This window comes from Haliotis asinina, chromosome 9 (assembly GCF_037392515.1).
Source record: "Haliotis asinina isolate JCU_RB_2024 chromosome 9, JCU_Hal_asi_v2, whole genome shotgun sequence".
NCBI lineage: Eukaryota > Metazoa > Mollusca > Gastropoda > Lepetellida > Haliotidae > Haliotis > Haliotis asinina.
In genome coordinates, this window is record NC_090288.1 from 62,786,344 (window position 1) to 62,813,336 (window position 26,993).

The following is a 26,993-nucleotide window of genomic DNA, read 5'->3' on the forward strand; positions in this document are numbered from 1 at the left end:
CGAAGTCGGTTATAGGCCTTTTGTCGAGCTTTATCAGCTTTGTCACAATCCTTATTCCACCAATACTGAGTATTTCGAGTATTTGGCTTTCCAGAAGTTTTCCCAATAGCTCTTTCTGAGATTTTAGTCAAAGAGAAAGTTAGATTGTAATTTGACCTTTCAATGTCATCTGTAAGCAAATCACACGTTATTTCATTTGAACAATGTTCAACAAATTTATGCCAATCTGCAGATTTAAATCTCCATCTAGAAATTCCTAGTCCAGGTGTTCGAAGAGGTTTAAATGATATTTCAGTGAAAACTGGAAAGTGATCACTCCCCAGACTGTCATTTTGATAAACACCCCACTGACATTTGTGTGATAATATAGGCGAAACAAGGGTAAGATCCAATGCTGAGAAAGTAAAGTTACTAGTATTTATACGGGTCATTTCGCCAGAGTTTAGCACTATCAAACCTGTGTCATCCAAAAGATTTTCTACAACTTGACCAGCATGATTTGTATGCCTGCTTCCCCACAGTACATTGTGACTATTAAAATCACCACATATCAAAACTGGTGTAGCTACAGAATTTGTCAGCATTTTATAATCATCTAAAGATGGCGTACCATTGCTGTATATATAACAATGGTTAGGAATTGCTTCTCTTCTGAGACAATTTCCACAGCATTTGCCTCAAAATTAAGTTTCGGCAAGGTATGGCTATTATATGTTAAATCCGATTTAACAAAAATAGCACAACCGCCACGTTTGTGATTTCTAGTCTTAGGGTCATATTCAATGCGGTCTTTTCGCATGCAAACATAGCCATTAATTTTGAACTGACACTCAGGCCAGAGAAAGGTTTCTTGAATGCATAGTACATCCGGTTTGAATTCTAGTTTTCCAAGAAACGCTTTAAGATGAGGACCGTGTGCTACTAAACTCGGTGCATTCCACTGCAGAATAGTTAATAGTAAGATGGCGCTATCCATCATGATTTATCAGTGGAAAAAGAACGGAAGATATCTTGAGATATATCAATGTGGAGATGAGACTTTGCAGCGGACATAATTCGATATATTTGGTCATCACGGTTTGTAGCACCAAAGCTGACTGTGATAACCTCTAGCAGGAATGCAACAAGATTTTCAGTTGAATATTCAACTCGGGATGTGCTGCGGTCGCCAGATAGATGTGTAGACTGCGAATGATCCAACGACCTATCACCATTGATAGAACACTGACAGGAGCATTTATTTGCTCTGTTCGAACCCTGAGTGACCTTCACTGAAGGTAGACTTGTTGCAACTTGCTGAGAAGATGAAACAACTGGCTGTTTATTAGGACGACGTTTGACAACATTTGCAAATGACACAGGCATAGTAGTGTTGTTCTCTTTGACCATTTGTACGGCTTCTTTATAAGAAACTTTGTTCTCAACTTTTACACGTTGGATTTCAACCGCTTCCTTGTATTTACTACAACCTCTATAGGCAGCGCTGTGTTTTCCTCCGCAATTTGAACATTTCAAGGTGTCTTTAGATGGGCAGGCATCATAGGCATGATCCCCACTGCAGCGAGCACAAACCTGAACTGTACTTTTACAATTGGTTGATGTATGGCCGAAACGCTGGCATTTATAACACCTGAGGGCTGGTGGGACATATGCTCTTACCTTGAAGGACTGATAGTACATGTATACATGCTCAGGGAGTGTAGTACTTGCAAAAGTTAACAGAACTGATAATGTCTGCTCTTTTTCCTTACCTCTGGTCAAACGTTTAGCATCAGTAACTTTAAAGGATTTCAGCTGCTCAACTATTTCATCTTCAGAAATATCCAGATCGATATTGTAAATGACACCTTTTGTTTCTCGCAGACTTTTGGGGACATAAGCTTTGATCTGTTTACCACAAATTCTCGTTAAAGAGAGAGCCATTTTGGACTGATCAGCCGATCTGCAGTGTAACTCAATGTCACCCTTATCCAACCTCTTCAGGCTATGGATATCACCAACATGTTTTTGAATGTCCTTAGCTAGTGCAACGGGACTGACGGATTTCAAACTGACACTAGGGTCGACCGAGGAAAAAATAACAATGGGTTTCAAATTATGTTCATTAAAACTACATTTTGTCTGAACATCGTCATCATGTTTTCGTTTCGGACGTTTAGCCAACATAGCATTATATTTCTGAGCGAATTCAGCATGAGTGGAAGTTTCCTCAAAATCATCAGGAGCCGACCAGTCGGCTGTAAATTCCCCATCAGAATCTGAATTCATCGTCCTATCTGCGAAACAAACGCTATCACTGTTGTCGACAATCCTAATCCGCGAAGTAGGGTCTGCACGAGCCAAACGTGCCACACGCACGCACAAAGCCGAGCGTGCTCAGCCAACCGAAACACGAAAGTGAGGTTCACGAGCACGAACTTACAACTAAAGGCAGTTACAAAATATAATTACTAAATTAATTACCAAAGCAAGTTTCACCAACTATGCTTATGGTATAGTACAAAGAACACCCCCAACTAACCACTGTAAATCTCAGCGAGAACAATCTACACAGGACCACTCTCATCATGTACTTGGCCGTTTAAAGTGAGTTTGCTCCCTTGCCTCGGAAGATTGACTAACACAACAGAGGGAAGAAAGCAGCATATTTTAATGACGTATATTTAGGAGGATCGTCGTCTTAATAGAAAGGTTACCAACTGCCAGACACAGGGACGAATACTCTTGAACACAGGGGTTGACCAGAACATCACATCCTTAGCAAACTGTTCCCAGACTGAAAACAACGATGACCAAAGCACGACAAACGTGATTGATTGAGTGATTATCGTTTACCACCGCTCTTAGCAGTGATGTGGAGTGGGGGAGGGGGAGGAGAGATACCAGAAATGGGCTCACACATTGTGTCCCAGTGGTCAACTGTACCCGAGTCTTCGGCGTGTGTGTATTAGCCAATGACCTCCTCACATTCCTTGAATAAACAAGGTCCATAGCACAACAATACTCGTCTCAAATACATGACCATCGGATAGCAGTCAAACATGAGTATAGAATTTCTTTGCTCGGCAGACTGATATATGACAATGAATGGTAAATGAAGAACTTATTTATTTATCAAAACAAATTAGTATTGTTTCACATAATATTCCATGTTATACCTTGCCATAGTCTCATAATACACTTTTCAAATACACAGAATGACAAGAAAGTCATATTTAAATGATCAGATCGTTGCATAAAAGTACAGCAGATTGTCCTTTTTTCAATAATTTTGTCCGGCTTGTACACGTATACGTTATAATATTCTGTATATACTGGAACCCTCCATGTCGCTGCACAGAAGGGGCAATGTAATACTCACACTACAGGAGTTACAAGTTACAGTTGTCTTATTACATGAGCCATGGGTGCTGTTCGGGTGGAACTTGTTCAGTGCTGCTTCACCACGTGGTCCTGTGGCACTGACCAGCCCCATGTTGGTTTTTCTGCGGCTAGGAACTATGTACAGTTGTGAATAATGTGATATCGACGAGGCCATAAGTTGTGAATATGTAACTGGCCCGAGACTGAAGTGTGTCTACTACTGAATCACAGATACATGGACCAAGGCGTGACGCGTCACGTCGTCATGACTAAATAACACCAGCACTACCGCCACCTAATTCCTCTGAATATGTTTTACACACAAACCTTGTCTTGTTGAGCGTCATTTGGATTTGATACTTTTTACTAAGAAATGTTTTTGTGAGAGTGCAAAACCCTCCTTTCCAGGATGCACCTCCCAACAACGAGACATTGTCTCAAAGACCGGATCTCGTCGCATCTGCAATTCAGCGAGACTCCGGAATACGCCCTTCCGTGTATGGAGTTCCAGCTGCGAAACGATCTTGTCCCCAACACTTCTCGGGCGTCTCATCTTCAATCTCTTATGGATGAACTGCCCTGCAAGTACAACCACAGCTACATTATAAAGTGGTTACAAAGTGGATTTAGCTACACAATTATGATGGTCACGGGGTGGATTTAGCTACACTAGTATGGTCACGGGGTGGATTTAGCTGCGGCTAGCATGATGGTCAGGGTGGAATTTGCTACACTAGTATGGTTGTGACAGTGAGGATATAGTTACACTATTAATATGGTCACGGGGTGGGGGCGGTAGGCCACACCTGCTACACCAGGACGGTGGTCACAAGTACATATAGCTACACTACCATGATGTCATCTGGATCCCGATCCACAATTGTTCGTAGCGACTACGACATTCATAACTCTATGATAAACTGTTAAGTCACGACAGGTCATAACGATACGACCGATTCGTCAATCGGAGCACCGGTTCTTGTAGCTACGTTGTGTTGATGGTCATGGAGGTTATATAGCTTCAAGGTTAGTGTTGTCAAAACATAGTGCATAGTGTTAAATGTGAATCACGTATGTTATTGCACCTACTAATATTGTATTTATATATGAACGTGACGTACCAAGCAGCCCTGTGGTGTTTCTGGAAAGTTTCCCTTCTTTATCCAGCTCTATGTTGAGAAACTCCTCCCCAGTCCCTGAGCTCCTGGGGACATGCTTGAAGATGGTCGCAATGAATCCACCCTTAAGTCCGACCCTCACCGACCTCACATTTTGCTGACTTATGATATTTGCTTGTGGCATCTTGTGCATGATGTCATCAGCCCACTCGTGCCTCCACTTGTTTACTCTGATGTCGTCTCGCGTCGCCGTCAGCGTCAGACCGTCCAACATGACGGCGACCTTCACGATGTATGTCCTTCCTGTATTGTGGCCATGGTTCACCTGGATGTTGATAGTCAAACCTGGGAAGACGTCATTCAGAGTCAAATGCAAAAGGCAACGGCATCTCAAAACTTAAACTGTCACGAGGTATTGAGGATCTAGGTTTCTTCGAAAAGATATCATGGTAGGTGCACCGACATATGGAATCGATGTCCATACCTCACCACAATCGTCTTCGAAACAAATATGGAACTCAAAATGAAGGTAGCAACAACTGAATTCTCTTGTTGAATTGTGTTACCAAAGAAATACGATATTTATCTTTCATATTTAAACAACCATTATGTGTCTCTACTATTTCTACCACTGCTACTATCATTCAGGCATCGACTAAGAATAATTATCTGCTATCATAATTTACATACAGACTTTCGCTACCGAAATATGATCATTTGCTACCTTCAACGTTTACATTCATAAATCTTCTTCGATATTTATTAGTCACAAAAACAAACCAACAGTTAAAAATGTATAGTAACATGTGATCAAACTGAAGTACCGAGCAATGGATCCTTAATGATTTGAAACACATCATGTGGCTTGCCAGTGACGTCAAAACAAAGCTGGTCATCAAGCCATGCCGTCTTCAACATGAAGTGCGGGTCCCGCCCACCTGTACACAAACACATGGTGTCACATGGAACAAGTGATTGGGTCACGTCTACCGCTTAAATGATAAATACAAACGCGAATGTAAACCGCAGTAGTCGGCGGTTCTTGCACGAGTGAGCTAAACTCAAATTTGGCATAACCAGCAATACATACAAGAAACCACAGGGAATCGTACTTGGTCTCATACGTAAAGGTCGAACGTTTGAACCGCGAGGATAACGTGCGTCCTCACATTCTTACACATACTGAACTCTTCAGGTGAACTGGAATGAAATATTCAATTTGATAATCAATATATTCCAACAACATCAAGCACGTTTACCTCGGCTGCTCCATCCGCCACGATGGGACGAATCTGCAACATGTACGGTTATGTTTAAATACATAAAGCATGTTCCCAAGAAACATCATTATCATTATGTCACACAATAAAGTGTTGTTCATTTCATTTTCATCGTTCGAATGACAAATCTATCATGCTGACTAGTCTGTATCGTTTTAAAACTCTTAAATGTCGTGGCTGATATTTTCAAGTAACCAGAAGAAAAATTGTGTCCTGCTATCTTTAGACCATACATATGGATAAGTCTGACCGTCAGCAGCATCGCTGTCTTCCTGTAGGGGGCGCTCCTCATAAACTTCACCATCAAACTGGACCACAACCATTGACGTCAGTGGTGTCACGAGGTTATACTGAAAACAGAACACAGAATATTGTAACACTGTAACACAGTAATATCGTAACACTGTGTAACATAGCAATATTGTAATATTGTAACACTGTATTGTTGTTACAGTTATAACGTAAAGCTGTAATATTGTAACTCTGTAACATTGTAGCATAGTAGCATTATAAACAGTAACATTGTACTATTGTGCCACTGCAATAAAGTGACATAGTAATATTGTAACACAGTAATACTGTAACATAGTAATTTTGAAAAAATTATAATGATGTAACATTAATGTTGTAACATAGTAAGATGGTAAAACTATAATATTGTAACTCGGGAATGTTGTAACACTGCATATATTGTAACAAAGTAATTTTGCTATCGAACTGAAATCAGAAGTTAGAATTATTTAATATCATGGCAATCTCAAATTGAACCGGAAACACACGTTATCGTCTTCATGAGTAAGAAATTATAAGAGCTCGGTATACGATGCTATAATTTCATCCGATTGTGGTCACGAATCACTATCAAGAACAAATATCAGTAACATATTAACAGCTAGTGCATATCAATTTCGTAAAAAAAAACATGATAAAACTTACCTTTATAGACATTTCAACTGCCTTTCTCTTCAGACTTGCTTTTTGGCCTGGATCCATTGCTCCTTCGTACTGTCTGATGAGATCTTTGATGGTTAGATATGCCCATATTTTTTCCGTTACCTCCTCGAATGGTGTAAATGCAATTTGTCTTTCAGTTTCATCAGCTGGAATGAGTTCATCTACACCCGCTTTGAGTTTCAGGTCGACAATTTCGCCGTCATTGTTGCCGCTGACAACAAGGGAGAGAACTCCGACATCTTCTTTAGCCAGTTGCCCAGCAACCACAACCTCAGAACCATTGAAGAGATTTTTGAAAGATGATTTCGTAACAGTTGTCTCATTTGCTGCATCTTCTAAATATGTAAATTCTACTCCACTTAGAATAGGTGTCGATATTTCTTTATAGAAATTAGTAATTTGAAGAGCAGCGTCGGCCTCCTCGTAGATTCGTCTTCCCACACCATTGTTCTGAATGGCCACAGTTTTTACGAATGACCAATCAGCGTCGTCCCCAAAAGCGAGACTATAAATCGGAATCTCGTAGATGTTACGAGATCTGACGTTCGACAAGATGGCTTCGTTACCAGTAACTCCTGTCGAAGCTTGTCCGTCGGTCAAAAAAATTAAAAGTGACCTATTTTCACTAGCGTGCTGATTCATGAACTCTAAACCGTTGATTAAAGCTTCGTAGATGTTCGTAGCTGAATATGAAAAAGAAACAATGTTTTGGCAAACAGATCCAATCAGATGCAATGTTTACAAATCACATAAAAATCACATTAATATAGATATGATATGTTCCAAGTTGCCATAATTCTGGACCCGAATCCCATTTGTGGACAACGTTCTCATTACATCGCATTGTCCCCACTATTTCACCTGTTACGCTGAGATACACCACGGTCTCAGATCATGACGGCGTCTCTTTAACTGGAATGTGTACTAAAGTCGAGTGTATTTGAAATAAGCTCCATACTGGAGCATGGACCTACCTCCATTGGAGTAGAGATTTGACACGTAGTCAACCGCTGTCTTCACATTCTCATCGGATACTGATAGCAGCTGGTTGTCCTGCCACATGTCCGCCTCTGTGTTGAACTCCAGTATGTTGAAGCGGTCGCCGGCTCGAAGATCCTTCAGAATGGCTGTCATGGCAAGTTTGAGCTGCAGCATCTTCCGAATAGCCATGGAAGAGCTTGTATCGAGAATGAATAGAATGTCTTTCGATACAGCATTGTCGATCTTGGGGGCAAAAAAGTGAACAAAATATCCGTTGACAACCTGCAAGGAAGTCAAGTAACACGTGAAAATACCATTTGTCTGTCGATTTAGCTAATTCATTGCAGATGGTTAACATGTACATAAATAAGAACATTATGGGATAAATCGTACCATTAAAAGTGTTCTGTGTTTCTGTTTTGGAATAAATGCGATCAACAAGAAACGTTGTCTGATCCAGACTTGATTAATTACAGGCCGCCGCCATCTAGCTGGAATACTGTACGGCAAAAAGCATTATTATTCACTTTCTACATGTATACATACAAGTACGTCCCCTGCGTCCTTGCCCCGACTGACGTCATACTCCACAACAACAGATGTAGGGTGACCTCCAGCGCTGACGTTCTTTTGAGTTGCTATGGACGGTTCATAGCGGATGTACGCTGTGTTCCTCGTCGGCATTGTTACCATAGACTCGGCGCTGATCTCTGTTTATACAATAACGTCTGTTGTATTCGTTTCCGAACATTTCAAGTATGTTTGTCATTGATGAACTGCATTTAAAATATCATCTGCAGACCTTCAAGTGTCTCTGTATATACAAGAGAGCAAAGATAAATTAAATGACTTTCATGGTGCTTCTAGTTGAACAACTACGCCCCGTGGAGGGAGAGAGGAGGGATCGAGGAAGAGAGAGGGTGAGACAGGGAAAGAGAGAGAAAGAACGATGGAATGGGATGCGCGATGGAGAGATTGAAATGAAGAAAAGGAAGAACGATGGAGAGAGAGAGGGGAAAGGACGGACAGTGGAGAGGAAATGCGGTAGAAAGAAAGAAGGAGAGCGAAGGGGGGAGAGGGTTAAGGGCGGAGAGAGAGTAAGTGATAGATATCGGTGTGTACTATACCTGTCCCAACATGAACTAACCAGTTATGTCGACGTCGGTCACGAAGTTGCTGTTTTTGATAGGTAGGACCTTGAGGTAAGTGAGGTCACGTGACTCCTGGATGGCTACATCCACCCTGAGGTCCGGTACGGGTTGGGCCAGGTCGAGGTATGTCACTTGCTTGTACGTACCCAACCTACGTTGAAGAACCTCTTGGTAGGTCAGATGGAAGGTGGCCACGGACCTTGGTGCAATGTCCACGCCAATTGTGAAGCGGTTTGTATTCCGTGGTCTGCAAACATTAGTTGTTGATGACTAAATATAATATGACGTCATCCGTATTCTCACCACTGGGTCCATGTGTGATATAAGATCATATAAAACATCAAAAGATATTGACATTGACGATCTTCCGAAACACATTAGTTTTTGAATAAAGGTGAAAATTTTGTGAAAACTATATGGATGGATTGTTGAAATTCAGTCCTGGCACCAGGTGTTCTCGACATGGAACCATCTCCTGCTCTGATGGTAGCACTCGACATTAACAAAAGCTGCCTAAAATCGAAGTACCGTTTGTCTGGTGCATCGTCGCAGAGTTTTTGAATTATGACTGCTGTGTAGAAGAGATTCCGACGCTTCTAAATGTGATGTGAAAACCACATGAACTCGGTGCGGCACTGACTGCAAGAGTTGTGTGATCACCAGGAAGTGGACATTGATAATACAATCGGCAGTTTGAGAATGACATCCAATGACGGAGGGAAAAATCAATTTAAAGCGCCTTTGAAACAATGGGCTGGATACTGGCGCTATACAATTATCATAAGTAATGAAAGGTAGAGAAGAACTTTGGGGAAATAGGTTTGCTTTACGACATATATGATAGTTATATAGATTAACTGTCACAGGCACATTGTAATCAAAATCTCATTGCAGCTGCACATTATGTTTTGTGTCACTTTTCATCGTTCTGGTGTATATATCAAAGCACATGTACATAATGGTATAAATCACTTGTCAGAGTAATAGTGTATATCACTCAACAACTATAAAAAATAAATATGATACCTATGATATATTATACTCCATGACGACCAGTAGCTAAGGGCATATGTCTTATACCACCATCCTTGACAGAAATCACAACTTGTTAGCAGATTCATATTATGTCATATATCTAACAGCACCTGTATCTGAAGTTAACAACTTGTCGTCTCCGAATGAATAACTCATAGCAATAGTAGATGCTGATAGAAGCTCTTGTCCATATCTCACAGCACCCGGGCTACCTGTCTGGATATTGCTAGAATATTGGTACACAAAGCACGTACCCACTCACCACTCAGTCTGCTGGCGAAGAGGTATATATCACACACTAAAAGACGAGACTTCACATGTAACAAAGAAGTGAGGTGGCAAAGCAATACCAGTCGACCCACCTGATTTTGTGTTGGTTGTCTTCAGACTGGCCACGTCTCCTGGTCTTTATGCGCACACTGTTGGATGACGTCTTCTCCCGGACGACTCCCGTGTACGTCTTTCCGCCTGCCTCCCTGAAACATCACCAGCTGGGTAGCAGTAGTTCCCTATCTGTGTACACGTGGGGTTGTAGCATCATATGTTACTGAAATGATTCTTCCCCACGCATGGCAATGTTGTTGTACGTAAATAAACTCTTGCTGTATAGTTGTGTGATTGGAGCTACACATGTACAGACTCGTAGGCAACTTAGCTGAAAGATACAGCTGTTTGATTGCAGTTACATAGGAACTTGTTTAGTTTAGCTGATAGAAACAGTAGTTTGATTGGATCTATACAGACACGTGACCAGTTTAGCTGATATATACAGTTGTGTGATTGGGACTACACAGACACGGATTCAACTTAGTTAACAGATACAGTTGTTTGACTGGAGCCATACAGACACGTGGCCAGTTTAGTTGATAGATAGAGCTGTGTGGTTGGAACTACGCAGACATGGAGCCAGTTTAGCTGATAGATACAGATGTGTCACTGGAGCTACATAGACAGGTGTTCATAGATGCAGTTGTGTGACTGGCTCTACACAGACACGTGGCCAGTTTAGTTGCTATATGCAGTTGTGTGATTGGATCTACACAGATGTGGTCACTTTAGCTAATAAATACAGCTGTGTGACTGGAGATGTGTACACACAGACGTGATCAGGTTAGCTAATAGATACAGCTGTGTGACTGGAGTTGTGTGCACACAAACGTGATCAGGTTAGCTAATAGATACAGCTGTGTGACTGGAGTTGTGTACACACAAACGTGATCAGGTTAGCTGATAGATACAGCTGTGTGACTGGAGTTGTGTACACACAGACGTGATCAGGTTAACTGATGGATACACTTCTGTGATTGGAGCTACACAGGCACACGGCCAACTTAGCTGATTGATATTGCTGTGTCATTGAAACTACACAAACATTTGTCCGGCTTAGCTGATATATGTCGTTGTGTGATTGGACCTACACAAACACGTGGCCAGCACAGGTGACCGATACAGTTATATGACTGGTACTACATAGACACGTGGAAACAAAGGAACGTATATACCAATCTTACAGGGAGAAGTTTGAGATGAAGGCCTCACTAGGAATGATGACGTCAAAAACAGCCTCGCTTGGAAGTTCCCCGTCGTTGGAGAACTGGCTGCTGATGTGCGTGGAGGCGAACCGGTACTTTATCTGCGAGGTGACGTGCAGTGACCTGACGTAGGGAGGCTGTAACACAATCAGCTGTACTTGATGTTATATATCGCCTGTCATGCAATGACCTGACGTATGGAGGCTGTAACACAATCAGCTGTACTTGGTCTTATATATTTAGGCTGTATTGCAGAGACCTGACGTAGGGAGGCTGTAACACAATCAGCAGTACTTGGTGTTATATATCACCTGTCACCTGTGTCATATATAGCCTGTCACTGATATATGGTGCATATCTTATTACAGAAGCTAATCAGAATAGTATATATGACATGTCACTCTTTTAATAATATATCCCACAGAAGCTGGTCATGTTGATATAGATCGTCTGCCACTGTTGTAGCACATAATATACGTATGCTATAGCGAACCTGCCATGATAACAATGTATATCTCATAGCAGCATTATTTTGCATCATGTAATTCCTTCAGCAGCTGTGACATGCCAGATACTACCTGTAATGATAATAGGAGATATATAATGGAAGCAGTAGACGGTGTAATGACCTTTTGTACACTCAGTGAATATCTCATGACAACCGTGTGGTGATGTAATACTATCTGCCAACATTACATGTCCCATTGCAGCTTATAATACCATCTATGACCAGTGGAAGAAATAATGACAATGTATATGATGAAACAGCAGTTGGGATGGTATGTAGTTACCTCAGGAACTGTACTCTCATTCGTGGAAATATTCATGCAATTCTTGAGTACATGACGCTCACGAATGACATGCCCAGGCCTCGATTTCTCGAAACAAACTTAAGGCTGAGTCTTGACTTAAGTTCGAGATTTCGTTCAAATTTGAGAAAACACATGTCACAAAATGAATTGAAATCGGCACAAAACTCAATAATAGTAAGCAATCTGAGTTTGGTGGATAGAGATTACTTAAATTGTTTGGGCTTTTATATTTCAAAAATGCAACTGAGTTAAATTCAGCTGTTTCAAATTGTGAAGCTCAGTTTGAGATTTGAGTAAAAACTTAAGTTTGATCCGAGGAATCGGACCCAGAGCATTTCGTAAAATGTTTTGCCCATGTTAGGAAACGAACCCTGGTCTTTGACGTGATGGGTGAGCTCTTATAAACCTTTAGACTGCGCTATCCCGTGGCTGAGAGAACAACAGGGCAATGCTGTTTTTCAGTACCTTTCATCGCGTGGTAGGCATATTTGTGGCTTGAGTGAGCCTTGTTCCGAAGTAAATGTTTACAGGATGTGGTAACGGAACTGGACGGAACCGTTCGTTGTAAATCATTCATACCACAGACAACCATTGATTGGTTAGAATAGACTGTAGCGACATCTGGTGCCCATATGGAGACATGTCCAGACTCACACTGATGCCGCGACCGGCTACTCTAGACTGTTTGTGTTACTCTTGAAGGAGATGAAACTTGAAACAAACGCAAGGAACTGAAGACAATATGACGGAGACACTGTGACTTCAGTCTGCAGAACACATGTTCAGTTGTCCTTGGAATCAGAATTTAACATTAAAGATAATGATGTTTAGATTTCATCGGAGGGATTGTGCTGTGAATTAAACCTTTTCAAAGTACCAAAGTTTTCTAGAAATGGTGTACATTTATAACCTATATTTCAAGGTTGTAGAGCTTGACAATAGCTGTTTTAAATTTACTTTTCACACGGGTTGTAAATAGATTTACTTTCAGCCATCATCAGGCGGATATAATGGACCACTGCCCTCAGTTGACCTCAATTAGAGTGATTTCAACAGTTGGCTGAAAGCAGGCCCTGCACAAGAGAGGTACAGGTGATTGCTGTAAGATATCTACAGTCACCTAAGCACTGCCGTTTGTATTCTCCACATACAGTGGAAACATTCATATAATGTAGGTTAAGATACAAGATTGTTGACGTGTTCAACATACTTAAGTGTCTAACCTCTGAACTTCATGGCGATACACGTACAGCTAACAATGAGTGCATTGTCTGTAACACATCACATGTGCATGTATAGTGTTGACGCTGAAACCGAGTTCTGTGACTGAAACTCGTCAAATAAATGCGGCGTGGGGGATATTCAAAACCTAGTTTCCTTTACTTTGAATTGGCGTGCGCCAATTTACGACAGATGCCTCCCCATTAGGTCTGATCGGACCACAAGAAGTTATATGGGAACATGAACCGAATCACATGGATGATAATTTCACTGGAACACGGTGTTTTCATAAACTCGGTAAACAAGATTCAATACGACGAGGCACTTAATAAAGGACGTATTAGTTTCAGAACTTCCTGTAATAGTCAACAGCGAATGTGAAAACAGGTTCTACCGAAGGTGGAGTAAACAGATTTGTACTTTGGATATAATTCAGCCCTGTAAACTATATATTTCCATCATTACCACATATTATCCTGTTTCATCCTCAACCAGATTCCACTGAACTGCAAATGTTAACATTGTGATCTTTGAACTGATTACTGAGAATCCGAGATGACACCGGGTGAAAAGTGAGTGAGTGAGTGAGTGAGTGAGTGAGTGAGTGAGTGAGTGAGTGAGTGAGTGACTGAGTGACTGAGTGACTGACTGACTGACTGACTGACTGACTGAGTAGGGTTTCCCATCACTTTAGCAATATTCCAGCAATATCACGGCGATGGACACCGGAAATTAGAACATGGGTCTTCGACGTGACGAACGAACGTTTAACCAAGAGGCTAACCCACAGGATATGACAGCATGAGGAGTTATCCAAGCTGAATTTTTGTGAGACTCGTGATCGCTTCCCCAATATGTCCAACGTTGACCGTTTTTGTTAATCGCAGCCCTGCGCCCTACATTCTGTGTGGTTTCCGGACATTTTGACCTGCTCATGTTTATCCATGACGCTGTACGGCCAGTCCTATGCACAAGATGTCTATATGCAGATATGCACCTTAGTCACTTGCAAGTTTGATTATCTTCTGTGATAAGTGCACCAATTGTCCATTTCCCTGATAGCCCGAACATTACTGATTTATGTATTCCAGGCGATGAAACGGGGTCTTTTTTCTATCAAGACCAGCCCTCTTGGCTACAAGACTAACGACAAAATCACCTCATGTCCTGGTACAATCAGGCTGCATAGGGTCATCAACACCTAGGCCCTACCTCTCTACACACCCAGACAATCAATGGGACCTCACCAAGGAGTCACTATCTAGTCCCGGCCAAGAGAATTGCAGAAACAAGAAGACACTCCAAGACCGGTGCCTTCCAGAGTGCCAGAAGATATGTGCTCCTGGCAACAAAGTCTTGTACCAAGAAGTAAAGAGATTGGGAGGTACAAAACATAAGGCACCAAGAGCAAGAGAGTTGGATATTTGTACTTTGGTTGCAAGTGTGCCATTCCGCAAGCTAGTGGTGTTTAATTTGTGTGCTTTTCCTGAATCTTGTCAGTCAATGTACAGTCAATAGAAATGCTGATGCCTACCTTTACGGATGAACCACATAAACCGGCCTGCTTATGCCATCTCGTGCCAGCCTGCTTATGTCATCTCGTGGCACAGACGTTCTATTGTTATTTCTCTGTCAAAGTATTGAATTCCATGTGGGATATATGCATCTTTGATTGACATTGTTAGACGTTCGTTTTACAGGGCAGGTAATCCTGATTAGATCTGGTTTATTAGAGATCAGTAGGGACCATTGCTAATAAATATGTTCTGTCCTAACAAGTGTTCAGTTCACTTAGTGTCACTGGCCATGTAGGCTATGTGGCTGTATATCTACCAGTATGGCTGTGAGTGTGTATTAGGATTGGCGGTGTTACTACAAGCGTGAGAGCAGGCCATGTCCTACACATATATTTCACAATGATTCACACACTGCCACCCCAAGTTTCCGCTCTGGGTTGAAATGTCACCCTGTGAATGCCATGGATTTACTGATACTAATCAGTAATCAGTGTATTCATCCTGATACCCTACTGATGCCAAATGTCACATGTATTTATCCTGATACCCCACTGATGCCAAATGTCACATGTATTCATCCTGATACCCTGCTGATCATTGTATCGCATTCAATGATGCATTTAAGCCAAACCCCAAGCGTCATTACAGTGTTATAAAGAAGTTATAATAGATACACTATGCTTTGTTGGTAATCAGTAAAATTTTCCATTGTGATCGAGTCAAATTCGTACATTAAAATTATTTTAACATGCTAGTATTTGGTGAATTTGTGCGGCCAAATGTCACATGTATTCATCCTGATACCCTACTGATGCTAAAATGTCACATGTATTCATCCTGATACCCTACTGATGCTAAAATGTCAACATTATTCATCCCGGTACCCTACTGATGCCAAATGTCACATGTATTCATCCCGGTACCCTACTGATGCCAAATGTCACATGTATTCATCCTGATACCCTACTGATGCCAAATGTCACATGTATTCATCCTGATACCCTACTGATGCTAAAATGTCACATGTATTCATCCTGATACCCTACTAATGCCAAATGTCACATGTATTCATCCTGATACCCTACTGATGCCAAATGTCACATGCATTCATCCTGATACCCTACTGATGCCAAATGTCACATGCATTCATCCTGATACCCTACTGATGCCAAATGTCACATGTATTCATCCTGATACCATACTGATGGCAAATGTCAGATGTATTTATCCTGATACTCTGCTGATGCTAAAATGTCACATGTATTCATCCTGATACCCTGCTGATCATTGTATTGCATTCAATGATGCATTTAAGCCAAAGCCCAAGCGTCATTACAGTGTTATAAAGAAGTTATAATAGATACACTATGCCTTGTTGGTAATCAGTAAAATGTTCCATTGTAATCGGGTCAAATTCGTACATTACAATTATTTTAACATGCTAGTATTTGGTGAATTTGTGCGGCAGTAAAATGTTTCTACAGAGCCAATCACCGTCCAGAGTTTCATTGATGCATGTCACATGCTGCCAACCACATCCTTTAGTATGCCACGTCCCAACAGAAACCGCGCCAGACGAAACACGTTCGGCGTTGTAAGTCGACAAGATGTAAAACCTAACACCTGGTCACAGTACCAACTGTACCTGTCAGTGCTAATGGTAAATATAGAGGCTATAAATGGTTTAAACACATTTTTGTGTTGAAGGAAAAAGATGTAACAATGACAAAATCTTGAGAAAGCAATATCTTCAAAAGTAAAACCAGTAAACGTTTTACGGTCGATATCGTCCTTGAACAGATTGACGTACTTACGTTAGGGGCCTTGTTTCCCTCACATCCTCCATGCAAGAAGATGAGCAAAAGGAATGCAGCTAAACTAGTCATGTCAGTTGTTATCCGTTAAGTCATATGTATGTCTGTATTAAAGTCTTCTAATCTGGTTCCGCGTGTAGCATGCGTCTCTCCTGATCCCTACGCGCAAGGCACTATTTCCTTCCTCGGACGAACACACTCAAGCTGCGATTGGCCAAACGACGTTAAGTGGGGTCGCTGTTACGATATTGCCTCAAGATTTGGGAAAATAAGTAAACGTGAGAAATGCACATGTGTGTCGGACCGCTTCACACAATGCAGATGCATGAACCGACAGTGTAAACGGTCCCATGCGTCTTCCGCTGTTAATGTTTCAGACTTGGTTCATAATGAAATGAAAATATAACATTACAAAACTTCTTCCGTATGGTGCCGAAGTTGACATTTTCTTTCAGTTGGACATTGGAAACTAAATGGACATTATTTAAACCTTTTAGAATTGCTCTTTCATTACCAACACAGGAAAATGAAAAAAAAAACCAAAACAATGTACGTGTTTCGACCGTCCATTCTTAAAGGTTAATAAGATTTTCAAATTGCATGTCGAAACTCCAGGAAATATGATGAGAATATAACATATGTTCGATCTACGCACATGAATTTAAAAAGGTCAAGTGAATAATGTATCAATTATCAGTCGAAAGAGATTCCAGCTGCAAAAAGGCAAAACAGTAATGAATCGCTGAAACTCTGAGATGTAATGATCTCAGGACATCATGTTGAAACATGACTGGTGTTGATTGTCGTTATATTCCTGAAAATATTAAGACTGAGCAGGAAGAATAATCGAAAACAAATGTGACCATCCAAAATTAACTGACATCGTGGATTTCGGAATTCACGCTGTTTTGCTTACAGAAGTATATGAAGAAGATATTAACACGATAACGCTGATATATGTAAAACTATGAATATTGGTGGTTTTACAAACAATAGGTACTGTATGTCTCTTGTCAAAATCAGACATATAATCTTTGCCGAACTGGGATCAAAAGAAGACGAAACCGCTGAAGAAACCGAAGGTAAAAACTGTTATGACTATGTTCAAGAGACGTGAGGGAGCTGAGCTAAGGTAACCTAATCACAGCTCAGCACAACATTCGGTCACTTCGGTGCACCACTCAGGTGGAGCCAACACCACGTGACATCATCACCCGTAGCTCCTTCAGTAAGTGGGAAGCTGCACATTCTCAAACAAAACAGAAGGTATATGTATTCTTCCCATCAAAGGTTTTGAGTTACTAGTGTTAACATGGCAGTTTACTGTTCTAAACTACATTTTGCGAAATTTTCAATACGGTTAAGAGATATCGTTTACACATGAATTAAAGTATTGTAACGTTGAAAAGACTATTGTCATACGTTTAGTAAATGAAACAATAATCTTAACAAAACGTTACACCAAAACGTAGCTGTTCACATGCGCACACATTTTTTAGCAGTTCGATGTAACCACACACACAGACATACACACACACACACACACACACACACACACACACACACACACACACACACACACACACACACACACACACACACACACACACACACACACACACACACACACACACACACACACACACACACACACACACACACACACACACACAACATAGCATACCGTGAGCGTTTTATGTGAGTCTAATCTTTTGTTGGGAAGTGGATCTTTACAATGTGACTAGCAAATTTATAACAAACTGTCAGAATATTTTGCCTTGATTATAATGCAAACGAAATCCACTTGGCGTACAAGCGAAAAGGCGATAACCTTTACATGAACAACACATCGGTGACTCCAGGTGTTCAGATGTTCAGGTGTTCGGGTGTTCGGGTGTTCGGGAAAAGATTATGCGCTGTTCTACTGTTTCCAGACACCATGGCCACCACCATTTGGAATAAAGTGTTTCTGAAATAACCGGTAAGTATAATATACATAAAATGCTTATCAAGATAACAAGAAAGCAGTATAAAAAATGTTATGTCTTACTGAATTAATAACTGAGCCCATGAATCTTTTCTCTGAGTGCTATGTGTTTTGTGGGTGTTGCGTCAGATATCTGCGAAGTTGTTTCTGTTGCACATGGAAGGAACACATGGTGACATTGTAAACAGGATATATAATCTTTTTGAACATAAATTAATTTGTCACTCTAATGTGTATGTATGTGTGCGCTGACATACGGCAACAACGTGTCCAAGGATAGCTCCAATACTGCGATACACGACACGAACTTCGATGTAGTTCCTGCTTGGAACAATACAGAACGTAGCAAGCTCAAAACAACACATATGTGTGCATGGACGCCTCCAAGTGTCATCGCACTAGGCTGTAATACAAGTCCAGAGTCCACTTCAGATTAACGACAAACAGATGTCATGGGCTTTCAATTTTGCGAAACCAGACATAGTAAGTGCTTTTTGTCGTTAAACGTGTCTAAGGCAAACATCATGGCAGAGAGAGAACGAATTTGTAAAATATCGATCGCCTAATAACAATATGATGTATTTTCCTGCTTAATAGCTGATGACAGCATGGAAATAATGATAGAGTGGACAGTTCCAGTGGGTTTGACATATTTTATTCAAGGAGAAATTGACACAAGATTTATACACGTCAGAGTATGTACCAGATGCTATGATTGTTATATTATTTCAGTGTCTTTAGTTTAAACATATCTTTGTATTTCATAATGGTTATACTCAATTTAGTACATCACAATGATGGTTGCCAAGAGAGATGCTGTTCTTGAAGACATCACATTGAACTGTGGAGATATTGTTTATCCTAGTCTGAACGGCTGACAGGTCCTGACGTTGTAGCCCATACACTCGAGACCGGTGCAGCACCGTCCGCTCTGACCACACATCTGGTTGGCGGACAAACACTACAAACACGAGATAACAACACGTGGACAAGGAATAGACACCTGTAGTGCCAAAGTACATGTTAAGATACATAAATTGATGGGTTACAGGATGACCTTTGATTTTGTGTGTCAGCTTCCCCCGACTCCAATTGGGGGTAATGCAGTCGACCACTGGTTTCCCTAACCCAGACTGAGTTAGTCGCTATGGCAAGACTGAGCATTTACAGGCAATGTTTTTACTTTTAAAGTTGTGTCCTTTTCGGTATTTATTTCAACGATCCTACGATTTCTGCAACACGATCTGTTAACAACCAAGTGAAAAACAATGTCTGACAAACTTTACAGACTTTACTCTTCCTTTTTCGTGAGTGTCACGTGTCAGTGCCGTTTCTGTACAATAATAGAAGTTGGTATGGGTATAGCTTGTCAATATTTTACTTAAAATGTCACTAAAAGATTACTTAGCCTTACTTGTCTACTCAACCGTCTGAGATGTACTCTAAAGATGTTGCCATGGCATTAACACCTGCAACATCTAAACGTGCCTCGAGACTCATATATTTTATACGGCTTAACATGTGTGGTCTTTTCGGTGGCGTAATAACTAGTAAATACGAATCTACTACACAGGCATGGGTTTTTTAATAATCATGTTTATATTTTTATGTTCTTACATTTCTGTTTCCGTTGCTCATTCCGTTTCCTGGTCCGCCGATTCCGTTATTCAGTCCAGGTTGGCCACCTCCGAAGGCGTTTCCAGGCCCACCGTTATTCATCCCGGGTAAACCACCTCCAACGTTGATGCCGTTGCCGTTATTGACACCGAATGCACTTGTCGTGACCACCAAGGCACAGAGAGCGAAAAGGATGACCGGCGACATTCTGAAAAAACCCATTACCCTTTCATATCATTATGGCGAAGGTTGTATTTTGGTTGAGTGAATTTACGACCGCTATTTCGGTTACACAATGCGTCAGGCAACGTAATGTGTGATAAAAGCAATGGTCAGAAATATTTAAACACAAATGAAACGTGCGATGTGTTAACCAGCTTGGAAATATAAGGAGGACCTTGAATTCGAAACCATTTGCACTGGCTTCTGGTGAAGACAAGGGACACAACTCTGCACATGGAATAATGGCGCCTTTCGTGATTCCAAATATTGTGTGAGCGAATATTAATACTGACATTTTGATGTATGAAAGGAAACTAGCCAGGCGTCGTTACAAACTGGTAAAAAGATCTTTCTGAACACATGGTGAACCTTCAACAGACTGAACAGAGCGCCGGGAAACAAAGGGGACCTGAACTCTGCACGGTTCGTTTATCCGAACATGTGACCGTTTCCCTTGATATCATAGGGTCCGGATTACCGGAGTTTGGCTTTTTCACATATGTGGGCATTTGTCCATATGCACTAAGTACCAGTTGCCTATCGCCTCCGAGATTCTATTCAATATCCGGAACTAAAGTATAGTACTATGCTGGTTATTGAGCCTGTACCTGAGCCTTGAGAAAATAATCTGCTTTGGCATTTCTACCTACATGGCATCAGGTAGTTCAGGATACAAACCGGGTAGAAAAAGGTTAACAGTTCTGGAATTGATGCACCCATGATAGTATGTAAGGCATTATGTGAGGCAAGTATGTTGAGTTTGCACATTAAACTGAAAGTCACTACATTCTTGCCCGTGAGCCAGCGGATACTTACATACCTTGTATATTTCTGCAGCTCTCAGCAGGACGATGATTGGATGCATGACCACAGGTTTTTATAGCGAAAGGAGAAAAACGTCGTGCAACAGCCGTTCTGTCTGACCACGAGTAAATGACAGCATATTGTTATCTTGTCATCATCTTGTCAGACTATGGACTGATCATAAGGGATAGCAGTGGCGGGTACATTGAATCTCGAAATCAGCACGCATGTTTGACACCTAATATAATTGGCATATATTCTATCTGACGGCTCTTTGTGGAATCTAAATGCTTATCGAGACATAGATATATTTCCAGCCAAGGGGCCAAAATCATTATGAAGTGTTATTGTAGGTAAATGTCGTCAGTGTGCAACATTGGCGAATGTTTGAATCAAAAATACATGATAAATACGTACATTTGTTGTCAGTTTTTATACACGGGCATACTAGTAGCACATGGACTTCATTTCCTTGGTGAATTCTTCAGCTGCATTCGCCGTTCTATATGCTCATTTTCTGTGATTTAGCTCACCGAATATTTCCCTCCTGATTAAAGAATATAGAAGTATGTTTTGGTTAACACTGTCAAATGGAGTTTCGGCCTCGACAAAAATAGTGAAAGTTTCAGTTATAATTGCCCTGATTATATCCATGTGTTAATTATACCAGTAGATGTGTAGATTCATCTACTTGAAACATTGCTTCGTATTCTACGATAGACGGGGTCAGACGAAGTGTGGAAAGACAAGGTGCTATAAACAGGTCAAAAGCTCTAAGTTACGCGAAAGAGCGATTCAAATATGTCAACTATATTTTAATGTCTCCAACAAAGGTGAATCACGTTTAAAAAATAGAGGCAAGTCAAGGATTTCGAGTCGGATGTGACTCACGTATTATGCAGGTGTAGGATCACGTATTGTGTAGGCGTAATATGACATGTTATATAGTTATGATATCAAGTGCTAAGTAGTTGTGATATCACGTCTTTTGTAGTCGTAGTACCACGTGTTATGTAGGTGTAATATCACATGTTATTCAGTTGTGATACCACGTGTTATGTAGGTGTAATATCACATGTTATTCAGTTGTGATACCACGTGTTATGTAGGTGTAATGTCGCGTGTTATGTAGTTGTGATATCACGTGTCATGCAGGGGTAATATCACGTCTTATGAAAGTGTAAAATCACTTGTTAGGTTGACATGCGCTATGTATTTGTGATATCATGTTCTGCACGTGTGATATCAAATGTTGTGTAGGTGTGATATCACGTGTTATAAATGTATGATGTCACGTATTAACATCTCAGAATCCAAGGAGGGTAAAGAACAACTGGAAAACAATGAAGGATGACATAGAACTCTTACTCGAATGTATATTTAGTGTCATGCACATGGGGAAATTTCGATGACTTCTTTTCAGCGTGAATTCACCATCACTGTCAGCAATGCTTTTGCACTGGTACAAAATGTGGGACACGTGTTTGTAGACATGCCTTTGGCAATACTACTGTACCAGAACAGTAGCAGAGGGAAGAAAACAGTTACCAAGGGAACCTCCCATTTTCTCTCAAAGCCTCGAATTCAGTCTGTCCAGAAGCGGGACAAGGAATGTCATGTTACATCTTGAGAAAAGTTAGAGCGTGTTCTGCAAGACCATGATCTGTCTTCACCTATAATTCCAATTACAGTCAAGACGCTGATACCTACATCATGGTTCGTGTTTCTCGTGCTGTAACATATAGCCATGAAAAGATTATACTCCAAACAGTAGCTACAGATGTTGTAGTGCTTACAGTAACGTTCAGTACAAGGATGGTCAGACTGGCTGTCTTGCTTGACTCATGTCGTATCTCAGTTGTGTAGATCGATACTGCTGTTGATGAATGAACTGTCTGATCCAGACTCCTTTATTTACAGTCAACCCGCGTTCATAAAGCAAGGATATTGCTGAGTGCGGCAGTTAACAACACACAAACATAACCTTCTGCTCATGTCCAAAATACAAGTATTTTGAGTTCCACCATTTTCTAAAATGTTTATCATGCACCAGTCAATAAAGGTGCAAGTTTTCTGCTTGTATCACTGCATGCATATTTCATCTGCTCCACTATTTGCTATTTATTTTGTTCAGATGGAGAAGGCAACCATCCCTGTAATCGTCTGTCATCTGTTCGAATCTCAAACTTGGTTGAACCATACCCTTGCTGGTACATAGAGTGTCATCAGAGTGGAACACCCCACAGAGGAAAGCAGCGTCGGATGTTATCGGAAACCGACAATCTATGACAAACCATGAAGGTGCTGGTTAGAATTAGTCATCGGCACGGCATGCCATATCAAAGACAGCTAACAATATCGGGTGGTCAGGCACGCTGACTTAGTCAACACATGTCATCGCATCCCAGTTGAGCAGATCGATGCTCATGCCGTTGATCATTAGATTTTCTGGTCAAGAGACTGGAATATATACAGATCGGCGCCATCTAGCTTGCGTTTTGCAGAGAGCGACGTAAACCTATACTCATTCACTCACCCTATAGCGTGGTTTGACTGCAAATATATGTTTGCGACATTGTACAATGATATGCCACTCGTACATCATGCGGTTTCAAACATGACAAGATCAGTGCTCCATGACATGTCGATGCAGAGAGACTGTACCGTCATTGCCATGGAACAATACCATCACTGGAAACAAAGTCAGAACGTGCACAAACGTTTCAGTAATATATATTCAATGTAGTTAGCATATTTTATGCTGACATGTATTGTCCTTTCAAATCTAATGTGATGAAATGAGACATGCATTACACAGATCCAAGTCACTATGACCGGAGATTAATCCATTAAAATCCACAGTCATTTATAAATTTATGGAAAAGCTATTCTTTCGCCCTCCTATAGATGTAACAAGTGAGACCCGAGTTAGAATCTATTAATGCATGTCATCGTAGACAAGTGACATATGTCGATATGTCGATGCTCATAGTGTCTGCCACTGGTTTATCATGTCTGGGCTCGATCATTTACAGCTGACAAAATGTTCGGCTGTGAACAAAAAATAACTAATGAACTGTACAAAGTTACGCCGATTTATTATTGTTTAGGAAATCCCATGTCCCCAAAATATAACGGAATTCAATCATGGTGATCCTAAATGTCGCTTGTGGAAAGTTGCGCGACGTTTCTGGGGATGCAATATACCTGGTGACGACACCACACTTCCCACCATTCATTCGTGCCCGTGAGTGCAGGTAAACATAATGAGCTGGTGTGTGTTGTGCGTCATTGATTCAGATGGATGTGTATGAAACAATACCCATAGTAGGACGAAATCATCAGAGATTGTAGCCATAATAGGACGAAATCATCAGAGATTGTAGCCATAATAGGACGAAATCATCAGAGATTGTAGCCATAATAGGACGAAATCATCAGAGCTTGTAGCCATAATAAGACGAAATCATGATTAGTACAACAAAGAATGAAAACCCAAATGGGCGATACGTGGTACCTGGTAATCAAAATGATGACGATGTAGCAACAGTTCTAAAGCAGCAGTTCCAAAGTGTTCACCCTACGCTTCATACATATTGCCATATCTGATTATCTAGTACTACACATCAGACACTATGTGTGAAACAGCAGGGAAGGCACTAAATATGTGTAGCGGCATTGATGTCAGAAACGCGGTGCATCTTGCGCTGAGTAACTGAAAGAAGCATACAATATCATGTGGTTAATCATTGAGTCAGCGTCCATTGTGAGCACATCAGTCAAACGCGTTAAGGACTGCTTTGTTTGCGTTTGACAAACACCTGCTCAAGACAACGTTTTCTGGAACATGTCATCAACGACGAAGTACTTAGGAGGGGCATCAAAGAGTCGCCTGGCTCTATCTCCTAGCACCCAGCAGGAGACGGTTTCGTTAAACACGGGGTCGTGTCTGTGTTTGATGCGGGCACGTCCATGGCGTCTTTCTAGCCCTGTGACACTGCGCAGATGCCCGACTAGGTGTCCGTTCCTGTACGTGATGGTCTGAAGCCGGATTTTCTTGTGGATGAATTGCCCTGTGTAGAAATATTTACATTAAGTACTATATATGAAAGACAATTGTTAACATTGGTAGAAGGGAAGATTAATATTTGGGTAACAACTGATGGTTGGCGTCATGAGATGTTTCATCCATGGACTTCCCATGAATAACTAAATCATAACTCAGTCGCTTGATTTGACAACTGTTCGCGTTGTCTTTAAGTGGATCATACCTCGTTTTATTGCTTTATTTCATTTATCTAGCAAAGCTGAATTGTGACTCACCAATGATGCCATCTGAGTCTTCAGATAGGAGTTTTTCATTTCCAAGCTCTATGTTAAGGAAGTTTCCCCCTAAAGAATTTGAGGCCGAGTGTAAATGTCTCACGATGTCGATCTGCAAGCCACTGTCAAAAACCACGGATAGTTTGGTGTTGCGTTTTGTGACCTGCGTTATGAAGAGCCGAGCTCCAGGGACGGTTATGCTGAAGTCATTCTCCCAGGAATAGCTGTCCTCGTGCAGGGCGATGTTGCTACGGGTTACCAGAAGGTGAAGGTCATGGAGCATGATGGCAATCTCCACTAGGTATGTTCTGAAGCCGCCTAGTCGGGTGTGTTTTTTACCTTCACCTATTCGTCCATTCACAGTTAAGTCTGAAAAGACACCTTGATAATTGCCTGTATGTATGTGAAATATTTAAGGGCATGTAGCACTGGAATGTGGAAGAAAAGCAACATTTATGGACATTTACTTCTCTATTGTGAATAACACGACGTTTCGGAGTGTATGCTTCACCTAACGAAAGAGCAATCATACACTCCGAAACGTCGTGTTATTCACAATAAAGAAGTTGACACCCATAAACCTTGCTTTTCTTATGGCTTAATGTGGCCGTAAAACAAGGACACATGCTGTTAGAAACAAAACAAATTCCACGAAAGCTTCGGACATCGAAACATCTGTCATTTAGAATGTAAAACGTTTTGTTAAATTTGGGCAGATATATATATATTATATCCAACATCACGTTTTATTCTTTAGAATATTAAAGATTAAATGTAATGACCAATCACTTATTTATCGAAACGGATAGTCTAAAAGGCGGTGAATACTTCAGGAAACTCATTCTCGTCCCAGTGCGTACCTGTGTGGGGATCATGTATCAGTTGGTAGATCTCCTTGTCCTTCCCCAGCAAGTCAAAACAGATCGGATACTTGAGGCCTTCCATGAACATCATGAAGTGAGGATCCCCACCACCTAGTGGCAAAATCAGTAATCATCATCGCTTGGTGGTAAAGGGCGATACTCATCAACCAATCATACCACACGCTTGGTAGTAAAGGGCGATACTCATCAACCAATCATACCACACGCTTAGTAGTAAAGGTCGATACTCATCAACCAATGATACCACACGCTTAGTGGTAAAGGGCGATACTCATCAACCAATCATACCACACGCTTGGTGGTAAAGGTCGACACTCATCAACCAATCATACCACACGCTTAGTGGTAAAGGGCGATACTCATCAACCAATCATACCA

At 41.1% G+C, this 26,993-nt stretch overlaps 3 protein-coding genes across 3 annotated transcripts in view; all 3 read right to left on the minus strand.

Annotated features, from left to right (window-relative positions):
• LOC137296089 (protein rolling stone-like) overlaps positions 1-26,993 on the minus strand; it is a 355,451-nt gene that overhangs the window by 199,301 nt on the left and 129,157 nt on the right. The window lies entirely within an intron of this gene.
• LOC137296294 (inter-alpha-trypsin inhibitor heavy chain H3-like) lies at positions 3,089-17,139 on the minus strand. The gene is made up of 12 exons (XM_067828058.1): positions 16,779-17,139; positions 11,394-11,551; positions 10,245-10,358; positions 8,844-9,094; positions 8,243-8,406; positions 7,690-7,978; positions 6,698-7,398; positions 6,012-6,111; positions 5,741-5,773; positions 5,306-5,419; positions 4,485-4,826; positions 3,089-3,942 (listed from the first exon to the last, which is right to left on the minus strand). Exons 1-12 carry the CDS (start codon positions 16,848-16,850, stop codon positions 3,707-3,709), a joined length of 2,574 nt encoding a protein of 857 aa, XP_067684159.1. The 5' UTR covers positions 16,851-17,139; the 3' UTR covers positions 3,089-3,706.
• The window catches only part of LOC137296084 (inter-alpha-trypsin inhibitor heavy chain H3-like), a 37,742-nt gene continuing 34,874 nt past the window's right edge, over positions 24,126-26,993 (minus strand). Inside the window, exons 12-14 of the mRNA XM_067827750.1 lie at positions 26,592-26,705; positions 25,732-26,100; positions 24,126-25,481 (exon numbers count right to left, since the gene is read on the minus strand). Coding sequence (XP_067683851.1) covers positions 25,234-25,481; positions 25,732-26,100; positions 26,592-26,705 — 731 coding nt within the window. The 3' untranslated portion in view covers positions 24,126-25,233. The remainder of the gene's footprint in view (positions 25,482-25,731; positions 26,101-26,591; positions 26,706-26,993) is intronic.